General features: G+C 39.8%; 1 protein-coding gene across 9 annotated transcripts in view; it reads right to left on the bottom strand.

Annotated features, from left to right (window-relative positions):
* Nucleotides 1-247: 247 nt before the first annotated feature.
* Nucleotides 248-18031, bottom strand: part of ARHGEF3 (Rho guanine nucleotide exchange factor 3) — a 303954-nt gene continuing 286170 nt past the window's right edge. For 7 of the 9 annotated variants that reach the window (XM_078442940.2, XM_078442939.2, XM_078442941.2 and 4 more), the window contains 3 exons: nt 9501-9671; nt 6011-6197; nt 2031-4241 (listed from right to left, as the gene is read on the bottom strand). In XM_078442940.2, coding sequence (XP_078299066.1) covers nt 3889-4241; nt 6011-6197; nt 9501-9671 — 711 coding nt within the window. In that variant the 3' untranslated portion in view covers nt 2031-3888. Of the gene's footprint in view, nt 266-2030; nt 4242-6010; nt 6198-9500; nt 9672-18031 lie in introns of those variants that run through there. The other 2 variants (XR_013554188.2, XR_013554187.2) reach the window with 2 other exon arrangements.

Raw genomic sequence — 18031 nt, forward strand, 5'->3', positions numbered from 1 at the left:
AAGAAGTGCTTATCTGGGTGGATCTACATAGCTGACTGATGTGCCAACCAAGCCTGGAGGAAGGAGCTGGGATACAAGGAACAGTGATTGTTTTGCAGCTTGTTTGTATAAAGACCCTGTAGGTGCCGTGAATATAGTCACCTTTTCTCATTATGTGTTCCTATGGGCAAGGTTTTAAATCTTCATGATCTTCACATTTCTTCCGGTGGGTTTGGGCTTGATTCACCTTCTTCAAATTCCCTTCTGATACCATAATTCTAGCATTCTGTCAACAAACAGAATAGTATGAGTTAAATGAATCAACTACATCAGTGAGAAGTTGGAGGGGGGGGTTCAGTGGAGGGTTTTCCACAAGGCCAAGGGGAGCCGGGTAGGGGAAATGGCCCAAGTAGAATTGTGTAACCAAATCTCCTCAAAAGTCCTCAGGCTTTTGAAGAATTAGTAAAAGGTGGACATAGAATGTAAATGGAAAGTCGAACAGCTCGTCCACCAAGACAGTGGGTTGCAGTTTCCTGTACCCACTGAGACTTTGTGAAAACAACAGTGTTGTAATGACGAGTTTTGCATTCCCAGCTGCTAGAGACGGTGCCAGGAATGGAAATGAAAGCAGCCAGTGGTGGTGACCACAACCCAGAAGCTGAAACCACACTCTAATTTTGCACAAAATTGCCAGTTCTGACTCTTCTTTGCTTATGACTTTTCATTTCAACTGCAAGGATTACATTTAGTTATGTGTAAAATAACATCTTGAGAATAGACCGAAGAAAACCATTTAGCTCCCAGTCATTTGTACTAACCCACAGCATGTCAGTACATTTTCTAATACACTGCTAGGGACACACCCTCCAATATCAAAGTCAGTACAATCATGGGAATGAGAAGTGGAGGGAATACCCAAAGAGGCATAGAAGAAGGACAAGGAGGATGAAAAGGAAGGAGAAAGATGAAGAGAATGAGGAGGAATGAGTTTTTATTTGGGCAAAAAAATTGGACTTACATTCATGTGAATATCTTGACTAATCTTGGTATTAACAATATGTCAAAGAAAATGGTGGGAGCTTGTTATAAAGGTGAGACTAAGCACCAGCTCTGTTGGGCCACCTTACTACTGAGAGTGGATGACCCATAGCTTCAAACTGTTTAGCCCTTTCATCTAAAGACTACTTTTTGTAGGAATAATCATTTTAATTAAAGAAAAAGTGGCTTGAATTTCCAGTAAGAATTTCAAAGTGGAATTTGCCTTCTACTATTTGGCCTCAAGTTTCTCAACGGTCACCTATCCTAGTAATGAGTTTCAACACTTAAAAAAAAAATTTTTTTTAATCTTCATTTATTTTTGAGACAGAGAGAGACAGAGCATGAACGGGGCAGGGGGGGTCAGAGAGAGGGAGACACAGAATCTGAAGCAGGCTCCAGGCTCTGAGCTGTCAGCACACAGCCCGACGCGGGGCTCGAACTCACGGACCGCGAGATCACGACCTGAGCTGAAGTCAGACGCTTAACCGACTGAGCCACCCAGGCGTCCCAACACTTTTTTTTAAGTTTATTTATTTATTTTGGAGGTAGGGAGGGGCAGAGAGAGAAGGAGGGAGAGAATCCCAAGCAGGCTCTGAATGGTCAGTGCAGAGCCCAACGTGGGGCTCCATCCCATGAACCATGAAATCATGACCTGAGCTGAAATAAAGAGCTGATGCTTAACTGACTGAGCCACCCAGGCGCCCCTCAACACTTTTTTTCCTGTAACAGTTATGACTTATCCCTTGACTTTACATGCAGTACAGATTGAAGACACAGTTGTTAAACATGAATAAATGAATTAAGCGAATGAGTAGGGAATGCTTGAAAAAAACAGATCTTAGAAATAGGACTTCTACAAAAGTTTTGATAGATCAAATCAGAGCATTTATTTTATCCTGCACCCTATTTTAAAGTTAGTATTTGGGCAGAACAAGCAAACATTTCAGAAAGAACCTCCCAGGAAGATAGCTGAAATTTGACATTTGTAGGACACAGACTATACACAGAGAGAATGACATTTTAATGTAATTTATTTGAAATGCTTCCAGAAAAGTTTAAGGCCTTTATACAAAAACATTCATTTCATCAAAACATTCACTTTCTTCCCATAGGCCAGCACTTAACAGACCTCTTGCCTCAACCCACTGGCCAAAGTGGCCGAGGTCTCCTGCAGAGAACGATTCACTCTTTCTCCCATCATCAAGCAACAGGTTCTCAGCTTCTGTCTCCTTCTATCTGCAGCAGTTCATTCACTTGCTAAATCAATAACAATTTGAGAACAAAAGTAATTTTAAATAAACTTGTAATAGAAAAAAAAATTCACCATGTTTAAAATCTATAAATACAGAAATCTGTTTTACAGGGTATAATTGACCACAATATTTTTTTTCATTTTTGAAAAATAAGTAATATTACCTTGTTTTTATAATGATACATCTTGTCACACAGCTTCTTTGAATGCACATATTAGATGTACATCATAAAATGACAACACAGCGTTTACTGCTTTCTGTAAACTCGAAAGACACAGAAGATTAAAAAAAACTTTTTGGCAATAATTTAGAATCATTACTACTAGTGCTGGTGTGGGAATAATTTTGCACAGGTCATCCTTAATATTTACACTCACAGGGAGCTTTTCTGTGTATTCAGTTAGCTTTTTTTAAGATCTGCAATCTACCCTGCACTGTAAGCCAAAGCTGGACAAAGAGGTTACTAATTTCGCTAATTGATTCTAATTAATCAGAGTTAATTAAAATTGGCCTTTGGAGAATGTAATTATGGCTCTGATCACAGCACAGGGCCAAGGTGGCAAAGTGATGACCCAAAAGCAGAACAGGAAAACCCAAGGCTCTGGCCTTTCTCAGAAGGGCACTAGACCTGGCTTTTCTCTTAATGTTTCCTGTAAGAGGTCATGATGAAGCACTTCTTCCAAATTCTTCTTCTCATATGTTTCTGTGAACAGAGGCATGGACTCTCCTGCAGTCTCTTGCTCAATGCTCCAAAATATGAGTAGGGCTTGGCAGATGAAACAAAACGAAGATGGGCCTTCTCATTATTCTGTCAGATATTCCCAAACCTTTCGAGTTCTATTCTGGTGTTTTAGGCTAGAAATGGCTCTCTACGGCAAGCCAACAACTTTGACAGAGACACACTCCCTCCTCCCGGTGTAACTGCATTTCAGTTCAAGATTCAGAGCTGACGGCTGCTTTTGTGCTGGTCCTTTTAAGGTCAGACACTATTCCACGTCCTAATAGATTATTGCATCAAATATGCACTGGATGACATCGCAAGGTCCACACAGTGCTTCTTGCTTTGCAAAATTAAGGATCCAGAATCCCCAGGGATGTTTTCATGCTTTCTGATTGGATAACATTGAACCAAGTTCACTGCAAGGATTGATCTTTTCCCATTTTCCTTCGAATACCATCATGATACACAAGTGACTTCCTCATGCCCTTTTTGCAAGGCCCTGTATACTCCATGCCTTCAGCTACCATGTCAAAGAGCTAGAAAAGCACTATAGAAACATGGAAAGACTCTTTTAAGCAATCTACATGGAACAGTAGTTTAGAGATTCTTTTCTAGTTTTAAAATCCAGCAGGACAATTGAAAGTAACTTGTTCAAGTACCCCTCCATCTATCCAGACACTTGTGGAATACAACACAGGGTAACGGTTGCCACAGATCCCAGCTTACACAGACAGATTGGCAGTTACAGTACTAAGGACAAAGGTACAGATACGAGAAACTGGGTCAACACGGTCACAAAAATATTAAAAAGTGCTTCTCCAAACCGTTCCATGTGTGGAATGCAAATACTGTACAGGTAAGACAAAGGGCTACTTCCAGGAAGTACACACGCTTCTGTCAGACGTTGCTTTCAATGTGCCTGCTGTTCCCACAGGAGGAGTCTGTCTGTTCCATGCGCTCACAGTCTAGGCTGACCTCACTCGTGTCCATACTACAGTCTGACTCACTGTCTGATTGGTCCATCTGCTCAAGTTTTGTTTCTCCCTGTGGCTCCCTGCTCCCGGTGGTGGGATTGAGGAACGGTCCCTCGGAGTCCAGCACCCCAGCCTGCCCGGCAGCACACAGCACTGTTTCTTTGGCTTGACGAATACAGTTGAGCCACTGCTGTTTGTTGAAGGTGTCGTTGGCTTGTAGCGAGTGGGTCTGACTTTGGGATCCGTTTTTGAAACTCACTCTGAAGAAGTTTTTAACTAGAAATGAAAAACATGCATAAGAAAGATCAATGGACAGGCAGCTCCCAGGGCAAAGATAACATATATGGTGACATTAACCCCCTGAACCAGAGCAGACATCATTAATTGATTACAAAATGTGTCCCACTGGTCCGCGACATGGCTCAGCAATACCCTGCAGCCACCATCAATCAACTGGAGTTGACCTGGAGTTGACACCAGTGTAGCTTTCAGTCGCCCTCGAGGCTAGCAAACGGACATCAGCTTAAACCTGGATGTGTGTTAAAATCCCCCGTGAGCTTATTAAAAACATATATGCCGAGACCCTCCCCTTACAGGTTTGGATTCAGTAGGTGTAAGATGAGCCTGGTAATCTGGAATTTCCACAACCGCCCCAAGCTAGAGACTTTTCAAGTTGAAGAAGCTCTTTGCAATATCAAAACATGCCCCAAATCCCCCACATTATAGTACATGTACATGGAGTACCCAAATGATTGAGAAGATATGTAAAGACTTATTATAAATTTCATTTCATTTTAAAATAAAATTACAACTACCTCCATAGGAGCTACGTGCACTTGAAAAATGGTAGTGCGCAACACGGAAGACATTTTATTTAGCTTAACTGGCACATAACGGGCCCCGCATGCCATGTGCAATGCTTGGTTCACAGAAGCGTGTGTGTTCAGTCCCCTTGCACTATCCCTGGAGCCAACAGACTGGGAACCACCACTTTAGATACATTCAGGCTCCCCCTTTGCTCTTGGGCAAGTGCCTTAAGTCCTCTGTGTCTCAGTGTCCTTATTTGTAAAATGGGAGAAACAAAGAGAACCTACCTTATAAGGTTATCATGAGGCCTAAATGTGATAATACATGTAAGTGCTCATACAACGCCTGGCACATAGTCAGTATTCAAGAAATAGAAGCTACTACTACATCACCGCCATCACCACTACCACCAGGGTGGGTGGACTGATGAGTAGGTAAGAGGCAGTACAAATAATTATTTTGAAAATATGATGCCAATGTTAACCCAAAACACTCAAATGTCACTTTCTCAAGGAAGACTTCTCTGATCATTTCCTCTAAAGCAAACCGGCAACTGTTATCCCTATTTATCCCATGCTGGGGTTTAGTTCTCTGAACAGCACCTGAATATTTATGCATCATTTATCTTCCTCTCTTACAATGTAGGCTCCACAGGGGCAAGGAATTTGACTGTTTAGTTGACCAGTGTATACCAGTGCCTCGAACGACACATATAAGACACTCAGTAAACACTGCCATCTTAGCTTCTCTTGGTTAATTTCCTTGTTCATTAAGTCTCAAGTTAGAGAGGTCCGTTTGCATAATTACAGATGAATCCTCAACCAGGTGACCATTCTTAAGCCTCTTTAGGGATGAGTCTGCTGGCTCAACAAGAGCCAGCAGTAAGCAGCTGGTATCTACATAGGGGCTATCTGTTAGTAAGCATGCTTTTATCCAATGGAAGGAGACAGAGAAGGGGAATTTAAAGAGCCCCTGTTATGTGCAGACAGGTTCACTTGCAGTATCTTAATCCTTATAACAACCTGATAAAGTAGTTATGCATACATGCCCATTTTGCAGATGAGAAACTGAGGCTCACAGAGGTTGCACAAGGTTACACAGTCAGTGAGTGATGAGATAGCACTGGAATGTAGTTTGACTCCAAGGTGATGGCTCCTCTCTTTCCCCCAGCCATCCACTCCTTCTGAACCACCACAACCAAACCCATTCAACAGATCAAAACCGACTGCCATCCATACTTCTCTCATTGTTGCTAAATGCGCCACGCAGGGAGCCACCCAGCCTCACTTCTCCATCCTGCAGGTCTTCCAGTAGGAGGTCCTTTACAGGGATCGGCTGCCGGTACAACTGGTAGCAGAGCCGCTCATTGTGGGTGACGGCTCGAGTGATCACAAGCACTTCTTGGAACAGGAAAACATGAAGTTTCTAGGAGAAAAGAATCCACAGGATTTCTCTAAGCAACGGTCTAGAAATATTAGTGGACTTCTGTGGAGAAGAGGTCCTCAGGTACCAGGTTCACATTGTATTATGAATTTCTAGGCTCAAATCTACCTCCAGAACAGAAGCTGGGCAACTTGGAGGTATTCCCAGATGCGCCTAGTGTCTTTCACGGGGGAGTGACTCCCTAGGGCCTACAGACATCTGCAACCAGGAATGCGTGCTTCAGGGACAACATTCACATTGCAGTTCACAACCTGTGCAGACACACACAGCCTCTGGCTTCCATAAGAAAAAAATAAGAAGGGGGAGTAGAATAAAGGGGCAATGAAAGAAAAAGAAGTTAGTACCCCCACCCCAGCTTTGGTTTGTAGCACCTAATATAATCCTAAGAGATCATATTGAACAATAGTCTATAAAGGATGTGCCTGGCATATCAAAGCCTAATATTAATCTTTGCTTCCCAAACCCATAAAAACACTTGTTTCTTAAACCACAGAGCTGAGTATCAGCTCCATCCAGGCACTCCAACTCAGAACAATGCCCATCCCTGAGGGAACCGGAGCATGCCACCGTAGCCACAGAGAAAGATAATCAAAGCATTGGTCCTTCTCGGTTATGTTAATCTCGGTTATGTTAACCTCAGTTCTCTGAAGAGGTTGTACTTTAAAGGCTGATGACTGATGTGTGTGTTGTGGGCACAAAGAAAATCTCAAAAATAAAGGCTTGTCTCCAACCACATCATGAAAGCCGTTTTGCTGGGTGGAGCTGGGGTACATCGGCTTTATTCCATTCCAAGTGCCAGGCTCATCTCACACTTTGGAAATGCTGATGAATTGAAGTGAAAAGATCTACAACTTTGGCAGCTGGGTTCTGGTTTTCCAGTGGAGATATTTGGGAGCGCGAACCCAGGTGGAAACTCACATTAGAATCTTGATTTGGGGCAGTGGAAGCACATTCAGCATTATCAGACAATTTTATATTTGGGAGAAAAGATGCATCCCCCCATGCCTATGCTCACATACACACACACACCTGCAGAAATTAAAGCTCAACCACATGTTGGCTGGTGGAAATACAAATGATAATTTTGTACTGGGTGGGAAGAGATTGAGGAGTGGGATTTTGTTTATCAAAAGGATCAAATGTTCATTTAAACAGAGTAAAACAAAAAATAACCAAGTTAAGGACTTATTTATTTATTTTTTTTGAGGGGGGAATGTAGAAAGAATGTTGAGACTTTTCTTTTAGGGATGGGGGGAGAAGGGGTTGTCATTGTAAACATGATCAGAGATTTTTACAATGTTTCTACTTCAATCAATCCTTCAGCCAAGGTAGGCAATTTGAACGCAGATTGTCTGGAAAATCTTTGAAAAACGTCCCTTATTTATGAGTGTTCACTGAGAATTCCCCTCCTTAGTCTCAGCTCCTTTTAGTTCTCAAACGATTGAGCTTTTCTCTTGATACAGGACTTAGTTCCTAATGACTTCCATAATTCTGTTGGGAAAAACAACTAAAACAAACCTCCCACCCCAACTACTACCTTTGTTTTAAAAAATCTATTGCTTGAAATATGAACTAGAGTTCATCTTTAATGCCCTAGGCACATCCAACCAGAGAGTCTCAGTCCTTGATTGATGGACAGAAAGAGAATACGCTCTCATCTCAGGAGTGATAAATCTTCCCAATTATTTCCCACAGGGCTTTTGACAAAGAATGTTCAAGAAGTTGGAGTATCAGACATTAGAAGTCCACTGGTGCTTTCTGAAAATCAGCAAGAAGCAGAATGTAGCTTTCTAGCAATCAGTAACTCTAGTCAAACAGAAACACTTCTTCAAGCAGTGGCCTGTGACCTGTCTTATTACCTCTGTTGCACCAGCAGTTGGATGGATCCCTAGTAGCTCTGATAATGGGTGCTTATGACATACACTCAGTGATTTCAAATAGCATTTCCAAGCCTGCTTACAAATGCTACTCCATACTCCAGGTCAAAGGTTGTCCTTTGAATCATCAAAGCTTTATTAAGAACTATTCAATCTAGTTTTGTCTTCCCTTCTAAGGGTTGACTAGATACTGAAGATGAAATACAAGTGGAGATTCTCTTTCTCAATGGCTTTCTCAAAATTGAATTTAAATATATATTATCTATAATAAAATCTACACATTATATATACATTTTTATGCATAATACATAAAAATTATATACATATTAGCATTAATTTCTATTGCTTATACATAAAAGTAGCCTGATGAGTTAAATGAATTTTGAACTCCCATAAAATTCAAATCTATTCTTTTTTATACATTCATTCATTCATTCACTCACTCATTCACCTAACATTACTGAGTGCTTAGTACGTGTCAGGTCCCCATAATTGGTGCTGGGGATTAACAAGACACAGTCTCCACCCTAAAAGATTATAGCATAATGGAAGATAGTGACAGACAGATGGATAATTACAACCCATGGCAGTTAAGTGCTCTAGGGAGATCTGTCCAAGTTGCTATGTAGGAGAGGAGGAACAAATTCAATATCTACTCAGGAATAAAAGTCAGGAAATTGGGCAGAGTTAGATATGCAGCCAATAGAGGGTAGGTTATTGTTTTAAAAAAACAAAAACTGGTCTTAAAATAGCAGTCTGTGGATGGGTACCAATCCATAAAAACGCAAAGAATTTCTCATAAAGCTAAGAGTTTTAATTTAAGAGCTGTTTTTCTGTTTCCTGCTTTTAACAACCTGTTCAAATCACCCTGGTTTCCTGATATCAAAGTGGGAGGAGATGTTAACTGTTCTGTATTTGTTGTTGAAGGTCATGATCAAACAAAATACATAGTTGGCAACCCTATGTTGGTTTCCAAAATTCTTCCTGAAAATGTACTGGTTGTGAAATTTTAAAATATGTATATTACTTTGTGTAATATATATAAATATAAGTTAGAAACAGACAACCCATATTATTTATAAATTATATGTGTAATATAGAAATACATATATACAAGGTATATAACTATATATATAACTATATATATAACTATATAACTATATATGACTATATATATACACATATATATATGTATATATATGTGTATATATATATATATACATATATATATATATACACATATATATACATATATATATGGGATCCTGTGATATAAAAAACACTGGAAAGCAATTTTTGTCTGAAGATGCTTGATGGGGAAGGCACAGTAACAGGAGGCTTAGCATCAAATGGCTTAAGTGTTGGGGGAGGCCCAGGAGGAGACCACTGAAGAAGAGGAGCCACTCACCACGCCTCGGTTGTTCTTCAGTTCTCCATGACAACACAGCACTCTCGAGCTGTGGATTAGAGAGTCTTTCTGGCCTTCTTCCAAGTAAAGAAGCCGCTCTTTATAATAGCGGCACTCAGATTCCCCGGTCTTGGTGTTGATTTCTGCCACAATTCCCTGAATGATGTTTATCTGTGGAAACAAAGAAGACAGTAGGAGGAAAGTAAGCAAACCATCCACACCAAGAAGTACCAGGGGCTCAGCCTAGAAGGTCACCAAGATAGATTTGCATCTAATTCTGAGATTCTGTTATCTAACTTGCTGTTTTGGGAAACAGCAAAAATAAATAAATGCTTTTAATATATTGTGCTATCCATCTATACATGTACACACAGATACACATATTCACACATATATATTTATATACAGATACAGATATTTGTTTATAAAACTGATGTTGATGCATACTTCTATTTGAGAGGAAGAGATATACAGTTTTCAATGTGCAGGACTCATAACTACTGAGCTTTATGTTGCACATTTCCTAAAACATGCTTACAATGTTGAAAACACAGGCATATAAAAACTTCAGCCAAGGAGAAAAAACAAAGCAAATGTAGTAGACCAAGAAGGGAACATCTTTGGGGATTTGAACTCAGTTTCAAGGTCTCTCTACACGTACTCAATCTAACGTACAAACAGTATTTGCAAATTGGGTGTGAAGAAATGGTTTGGATATCTTTTTAGTGATAAACATAAATGATTTATAAAGGACAGAGAACTAGAAATAGAAAGAAAAGACACTAGGCATCACGATGGGAACCATTTGTCTATATACATACACTCATACCCATGCCCATAGCACATGTAAATAAATTAGGGGTAGAGATTTCAGAGCAATGGTGGATGTACCGTTGTTAATACAGAATGAAACAAAACAAAGCAACAAGAATACAGCACTCATACACAATCAGTGGGCATTTATTTTGATGTGTTGTTGTTCTATCACATGAATATGTCTAAAAGTTAGAAAATGCTAAAAACCAAAGGAACAAAAAATTAGTTGAGTAAAAACTCAATGACACCAATCAAAGGCAAAATGATGACTTCCTCAGCAGGGTCCTCTGTCCTCTAATAGTGAAAAGACCAACAGTCCCATATTTCTCATGGTAGTATTTTTTAAAAGTTTTTATTTAAATTCCAATGAGTTAAGATACAGTGTAATATTAGCTTCAAGTGTACAATGTAGTGTGATTCAACACTTGCATACCACACTTGGTGCTCATCCCAAGTGACCTCCTTAATCCCCATCACCTATTCAACCTATCCCCCACTCACCTCTCCTGTTTGTTCTCTATAGTTAAGAGTCTGTTTCTTCATTTGCACCTTTCTCTCTCTTTCCCCTTGCTGGTTTGTTTGGTTTCTTAGACTCTACATATGAGAAAATCACATGATATTTGTCTTTCTCAGACTTATTTCCCTTAGCATTATACCCTCTAGCTCCATCCAGGTCATTGCAAATGGCAAGATTTCATTCTTTTTTTGTGGCTGAGTAATAATCTAGTGTGTGTGTGTGTGTGTGTGTGTGTGTGTGCGTGCGTGTGTACATAAACACACACGCACGCACACACACCACATGTTCTTTATCCATTCATCAGTTGATGGATGCTTGCACTGTTTCCATATCTTATCTATTGTAGATAATGCTGCTGTAAACACTGGGGTATATGGGTTCCTTTGAATTTGCATTATTGCATTCTTTGGGTAAATACCTAGTAGTGCAATTGCTGGATTGTAGGGTAGTTCTGTTTTTAACTTTTTGAGGAGCTTCCACAACGTTTTCCACAGTGGCTGCGGGAATTTGCACTTCCACCAACAGCGCAAGAGGGTTCCTCTTTCTCCACATCCTCACCAACACCTGTTGTTTCTTGTGTTGTTGATTTTAGCCATTCTGACAGGTATGAGGTGATATCTCATTGTGGTTTTGATTTGTATTTCTCTGATGATCAGTGATGTTGAGCATCTTTTCTTATGTCTGTTGGTCATATGGGAAAATATCTATTCATATCTTCTGCCCATTTTTAATTGGATTATTCATCTTTTGCGTGTTGAGTTTTATAAGTTCTTTACATATTTTGGATAGTAACCCTTTATCAGATATGTCATTTGTAAATATCTTCTCCCATTCTGTAGGTTGCCTTTTAGTTTTGTTGGTTATTTCCTTCGCTGTACAGAAGCTTTTTATTTTGATTAAGTCCCAATACTTATTTTTGCTTTAGTTTCCCTTGCCTCAGGAGACATATATAGAAAGAAGTTGCTACAGCCTATATATATCAAAGAGGTTACTGCCTGTGTTCTCCTCTAGGATTTTCATGATTTCAAGTCTCACATATAGGTTCTTAATCCATATTGAGTTTTTTTGTGTGTGTATGTGTCCAGTTTCATTCTTTTGCTGTCCAGTTTTCTGAATACCATGTGTTGAACAAACTGTCTCTTTCCCATTGGATATTCTTTCCTGTTTTGTCAAAGATTAGTTCACCATATAGTTGTGGGTTCATTTCTGGGTTTTCATTCTGTTCCATTGATCTATGGTGTCTACTTTTGTTCCAGTCGACACTGTTTTGATCACTATAGCTTTGTAATATAAACTTGAAGTCTGGAATTCTGATGCCTCCAGCTTTACTTTTCTTTTTCAAGGTTGCTTTGGCTATGTGGGGTCTTTTGTGGTTCCAAACAAATTTTAGGATTGTTTGTTCTAGCTCTATGAAAAATGCTGGTGGTATTTTGATGAGGATTGCGTTAAATGTACAGACTGTTTGGGGTAACATAGATATTTAAACAATATTTGTTCTTCCAATCCTTGAGCATGGAATGTCTTCCCATTTCTTGGTGTCATCTTTAATTTCTTTCATCAGTCAGTGTTTTACAGTTTTCAGAGAAGATGTCTTTCACCTCTTTAGTTAGGTTTATTCCAAGGTATCTTAATATTTTTGGTGCAATTATAAATGTGGCTGATTCCTTAATTTCTCTTTCTGCTGCTTCATTATTGGTGTATAGAAAATCAACCAACTTCTGTATGTTGATTTTGTATCCTGAGACTTTACTGAATTTGTTTATCAGTTCTGGCAGTGTTTTGGTGGAGTTTTTTGAATTTTCTATATAGAGTCTCATGTCATCTGTAAATAGTGAAAGTTTTTCTTCTTCCTTGCAGACTTGGATGTCTTTTCTTTAAGAAAATTTTTTTTAACATTTATTTATTTTTGAGAGACAGAGCACGAGGCGGGAGGGACAGAGAGGGAGACACAGAATTGGAAGCAGGCTCCAGGCTCTGAGCTGTCAGCACAGAGCCCAAAACAGGGCTTGAACTCACAAACTGCAAGATCATGACCTGAGCCGAAGTTGGAGGCTTAACGGACTGAGCCACCCAGGTGCCCAGATACCTTTTCTTTCTTTTTGTTGTCTGACTGCTGTGGCTAGGACTTCTAGGACTATATTAACTAACAATTGTGAAAGTGGACATTCCTGTCTTGATCCTGACCATTGAGGAAAAGCTCTCAGTTTTTCCTCATTGAGGATATTAGTTGCGGGTTTTTCATATATGGCCTTTATGATTTTAAGGTATGTTCCCTCTAAACCTACCTTGTTGAGGGTCTTTATCATGAATGGATGTTGTGTTTTGTCACATGCTTTTTCTGCATCTGTTGAAATGATCCTATGGTTCTTATCCTTTTCTTTATTAGTATGGTGTATCACGCTGATTGATTTGTGAATATTTAGCCACCTTTGCAACCCAGGACTTGTGGTGGTATTAATAGAAAAGAGCTTAATAGATGAGAAATGTTAATAAGGACTCTCCTTGGTCACTTTTACTTAATGGAAAAACAAACCAATAGCTGAAAAGCAAGGTTTTAAAAGAGGCCTTTACTCCATGAGAACTTACCACATCTTATAATCTGTTAAATTGGCAGTAAAATCTAAGTGTTAAGTAATTATTTTTCACATGCTAATGAAATGATACCTTCTGCCCAAAGCCAATTGGATAGAAACTTCTACCCGGTTATAACTTTGGCACTTCCACGCAAGTCTGACATAAGATCTTACAGCTCTGCGCTGAAGTCTGGTGACTGTATCCTATGAACAGATGCATAATCTGTATACTTCTGTAGCTATTACAAGATTCAAAGCTCATTTATTCTTTCCTCTATTTCCCAAAGTTTGGTGGTAGCACTACTTTGACAATAAAAAAAATAACGTATCATTTAAAGAAAAAACCAGGGTTTTTGTATCATAAAACAATCCTTTTGGACTTTAATGTCAATCTGGCATTAAATATAAATCCTATGAAATTAATCCTAGTTTTATTAACATAAAACAATAAAAAGAACACTTTTGTCCATAAACTTTCTCTGTTTTTTTTTTTTTCTCCCCTCTTGGTTTTGGTTTTCAAATATGACTGATTATTGTTACTTTCAAAAACAAACAAAAAAAGAAATTTCAGGGGTGCCTGGCTCAGTTGGTTAAGAGTTCAACTCTTGATATCAGCTCAGGTCATGATCTCATGGTTCGTGACTTTGAACCCTGCGTTGGGCTCTTTGCTGATGGCATAGAACCTGCTTGGGATTTTCTCTCTGGCCCTCCCCTGCTTTCTCTCTTCCTCTGCCTCTCTCTCAAAATAAATAAATAAACTTAAAAAATTAAAAAAAAAAAGAAATTTCACAACACATACTAAAGCAATGACTCATCCTTCAAATTAATTCAATTAATCCTTGTTGATCATGGGTTCAGTGTGGAACTAGATGGCAGCATTCAAAGAAGTGAGACAGGGTCCTTGCCCTCAAGAAGCTTAAAAATATATGGGAGGTATCTGACAAATCGTTTTATGCCTACCTTAATCTTTTTTTCTTCTTTCAGTAGGTTTCATGCCCAGCATGGAGCCCAATGTGGAGCCCAATGTGGGCCTGAACTCATGACCCTGAGATCAAGACCTGAGCTCAGACCGATGCTCAACCAACTGAGCCACCCAGGCACCCAGTCTACTTTGATCTTTTACCTTATTACATTTTTAATATGTAGTGGAATCTATACTTTTCCCTTATTTTTAAACCAGTAGCATTAATTGCTGTGGCTCTTCTTAGAGTTTACTATTACTAGGTATACCTGTAACTAACTGGGTCTTGAGTCAATTTTCTGAGTTTGGTATAGGTATCCAGGAAACCAGAAAGATGATGTACTAAATACATGTTCACTTCCTAATTTAGCTCAGAAACTGAACAGCTGGCACATCACATGAAGGTTAATAAGCTCAAACACTGCAGTGGTTCCTTGGGCAGCTATGACTACTGTCAAATGCTACGTCTTTCTTTGATGTTTGAAAAAATAGAGACAAAACAATAGAATATATCAGTGTAATTCCACATTCTTTGTGGACATTAAAATAGCACCTCCGGGTCTGCTTTCATTTATTAAAATATTGTCTTTTAGTTATATCCACCTGTACACCATAAGCATCTAATCTTTGCACTGGTTGTTGAGCGGAATTTATTTTGTAGAACTGCAGCAAGAAATACAGTTGAATATAGCAGACTGCATTGCAAATAGTCACAGTAGCTTTGCATTTAAGTTAAATTTATTGTTGCATCTCTGATCAGGGTTCAAACCAAAGGGAAACGACTGGTAAAGCAAGATGATGATAGATATCTGGTAACAGAACAAGGGTTAAACCCATACAGGCTGTAATCGTCATCCTCAAAGTGAAATCTGAAAACCCTGTCTAGTTCCTTGAGCGGTAATATCATCTATTCGTAGGCTTGTGACATGAACCAGGAATAGCAGCCAGCACTGCAGGAACAGCAGGACTGTTCTCATTGCTTCCAGTGATTTTTTTTTTTTTTTTTTTTTTTTTTTTAGGAGCTAGGGAACAGGGGCGGGCAGAGGGAAAGGACGGTCTGCCAGATCAGGTTTGGGCTGAAACGTTCCTTAGAATTTAAAATGTTAAACAACCAGACCTCTGGAATTTCTGAATATCCTAAGTTCTATTTAAAAATGTTCTCTTTTGGGGAAAATGTCTATCAACCCTCCAAAACACTATAAAGAAATTCTAATAAAAACGTGGTAGTTTATGCACTGCAGTAAAAGCAAGGCCTTTTTTTAGACCTAATCAGAGGACTGGACAATTGGATGTAGGAGCAATTTATTAACAGTTCTCTGATCTTCCCCTTTTCAGAGGTGGAAAATTTATTCAGGGAATTTGTAATTCAAGCTACATTGGTACTATGGGTTTTATGTTTATCAAGCATTCACAATGTACCCAAGAGTACAGGGCTAAATATTTCTGCCCATCTGGGGTAATGCCCAGAGGAATTTGAAAAGACAAAAACATCATCAACAACAACAACAACGAAAACACCCCACAAAAAACATTGCTGTTCTTCCATGTATAAATGGGCATTAGGAAGACTTGCTTTACAGACATTTTGAAATACAGCTATTCCATGCTTCACACACAAATCTGCCTGAATAACTAGGTGCAGATTCAACTTGTAAAAATGACATCACATTTTTTGCACTAGGGAAACCGGTCCATCCTTTCATATTGCAAACAATTATATTCCTATCTGTTTTTAAACCCAAGCTTTAGCTCACTGGGGGATCTTGGAAACAGCATTATTCTTTCATGCTGCATGTTAAAAAGAAGAAATCTTAACAGTAAACTCAGAGCAAACTCACGTGCTTCAAAAAAGTAATTATTTAGACTAGCTCGAGCTCCCTGTTGTTTTCATTCCTGCAGACCACACACTTGCTGGGATGAAATATGGAGAGGAGGCAATGCTACTGTACTCGTCCCAGTAATAAAAACAGATATGATGAAGTGAGATGGGCCTCATACCCAGTGCCTGTGTCCCCCCATCTATGCAGGACTGGGGACCTGGTCTGTGTGTGTCTGCCATTAGTCAAGAGAGTCTACACTCTTCACTATCCCTACAAGGAGGCACCTGGCCCAGCTCGGCACCAGTGAGGCCCTCTCCACAAAGCCTGGTGGCCCCAGATAGCTTTCTGCAATTCTACAGGCAAGGGGGACTCAAAGAAGCATCTAGGCTTTCAGCTCCGTGGTGTAGGAGCATAAAGAAGTGGAAGAGGCACAGGATTTGCAGTCCACACCAGCAGAGTTCAGACACAAACCTCATCACTTGCTGGCTCTGGCTCTAGGCAAGTTATTTAAGCCCTCCAAGGCTTATCTGGAATATGGTCCTAATAGGGATAGCTATCTCATAGGTTATTATAAGGATTAAATGAGATACATAACCTACAAAGCAATTATATAAAGCTAATTTACTACGTATTCAAGATATGCCAGCAGGTATTGCTATAATTATTATTGTCGTGATTACTACTTATTATTATTATTGGAGAAAATAGGCAGTTTGTTCAGCAGGTTTCATGGACTTTGATTTTCAAGTCATCTATGCAAATCCTCTTTCTGTTCAATATTCAGTCAGGGAATGAGCCCTTTGAATTAGTCTCGAAGGCTCCATCCCTGTGGCTCCTGCCTGTGTGTGTTTCCATGACTGCATGCCTGGACCTCTGCAGCATCCTCTCAACTTGCTTCCTGCCCCTAGTCCCTTCCTTCTCTGTCCCCCATCCTGCAGACAAGAACAGTAATGCGTCCACGTTTCCACAGCTTGCCAGTGATAGAGCTGGGCTGTGAACCCTGAATCCCAGCTACTTAGAAAACAAAAGAGAGGCAACTGGATAGCTTAGTCGGTTAAATGTCCAACTTCAGCTCAGGTCATGATCTCACAGTTTGTGAGTTTAAGCCCCGCCTTGGGCTCTGTGCTGATGGCTCAGAGCCTGGAGCCTGCTTTGGATTTTCTGTGTCCCCCACTCTCTCTGTCCCTCCCCCACTCAAGCTCTGTCTCTCTCTCTCTCTCTCAGAAATGAACATTAAAACAAATTTAAAAAAAAGGAAAAAAGACAAACAAAACACAACAAAGGAAACATATCTCAAATTGGTATTTAAAATCCTCATAACCAGATCTGAACTCCCATCCTCAGCCTTCTCTCCTGCTGCTTCCTCAGAGTATCCTCTTCTCTGGGCAGACTGATCCAAAGTATTCCCCAGACATTACCTGTCCTGTCATTTCTCCATACCTTTTCTCAGGCCACCGGTTCCTCCTGGCCTGCCATTGCCTCCCTGTCCCGCAGAGCACCCCAATCAGACCCAAGCTCTCTGGACAGAACACTCACCGTTTACAATATTCTCATGATATGGACCCATTTTTCCTGGTCTTCTCTTGCTACTAAGAATCTATCTCTCCCCATATTTAATGAACATTTGCTGGTGAGCAGGACGTTTGATTAGGTCCCTCACTGCAATCAGAGGCCGAGGAGAGCTGGATCTGAAATAGGTGTCAACTTCACAAATAGGTTCAGGGGCTAAGGGAAGAGGCAACTCCCATTTGCTAACTACACAAAGGCATTCAATTTAAAATCTCCAGAGATCTTAACCCTCACAACCATTGTAATAAACATTACAGTTTATTATTAATCGTAAT

Source organism: Panthera onca, chromosome A2, assembly GCF_046562875.1.
Source record: "Panthera onca isolate mPanOnc1 chromosome A2, mPanOnc1 haplotype 2, whole genome shotgun sequence".
NCBI lineage: Eukaryota > Metazoa > Chordata > Mammalia > Carnivora > Felidae > Panthera > Panthera onca.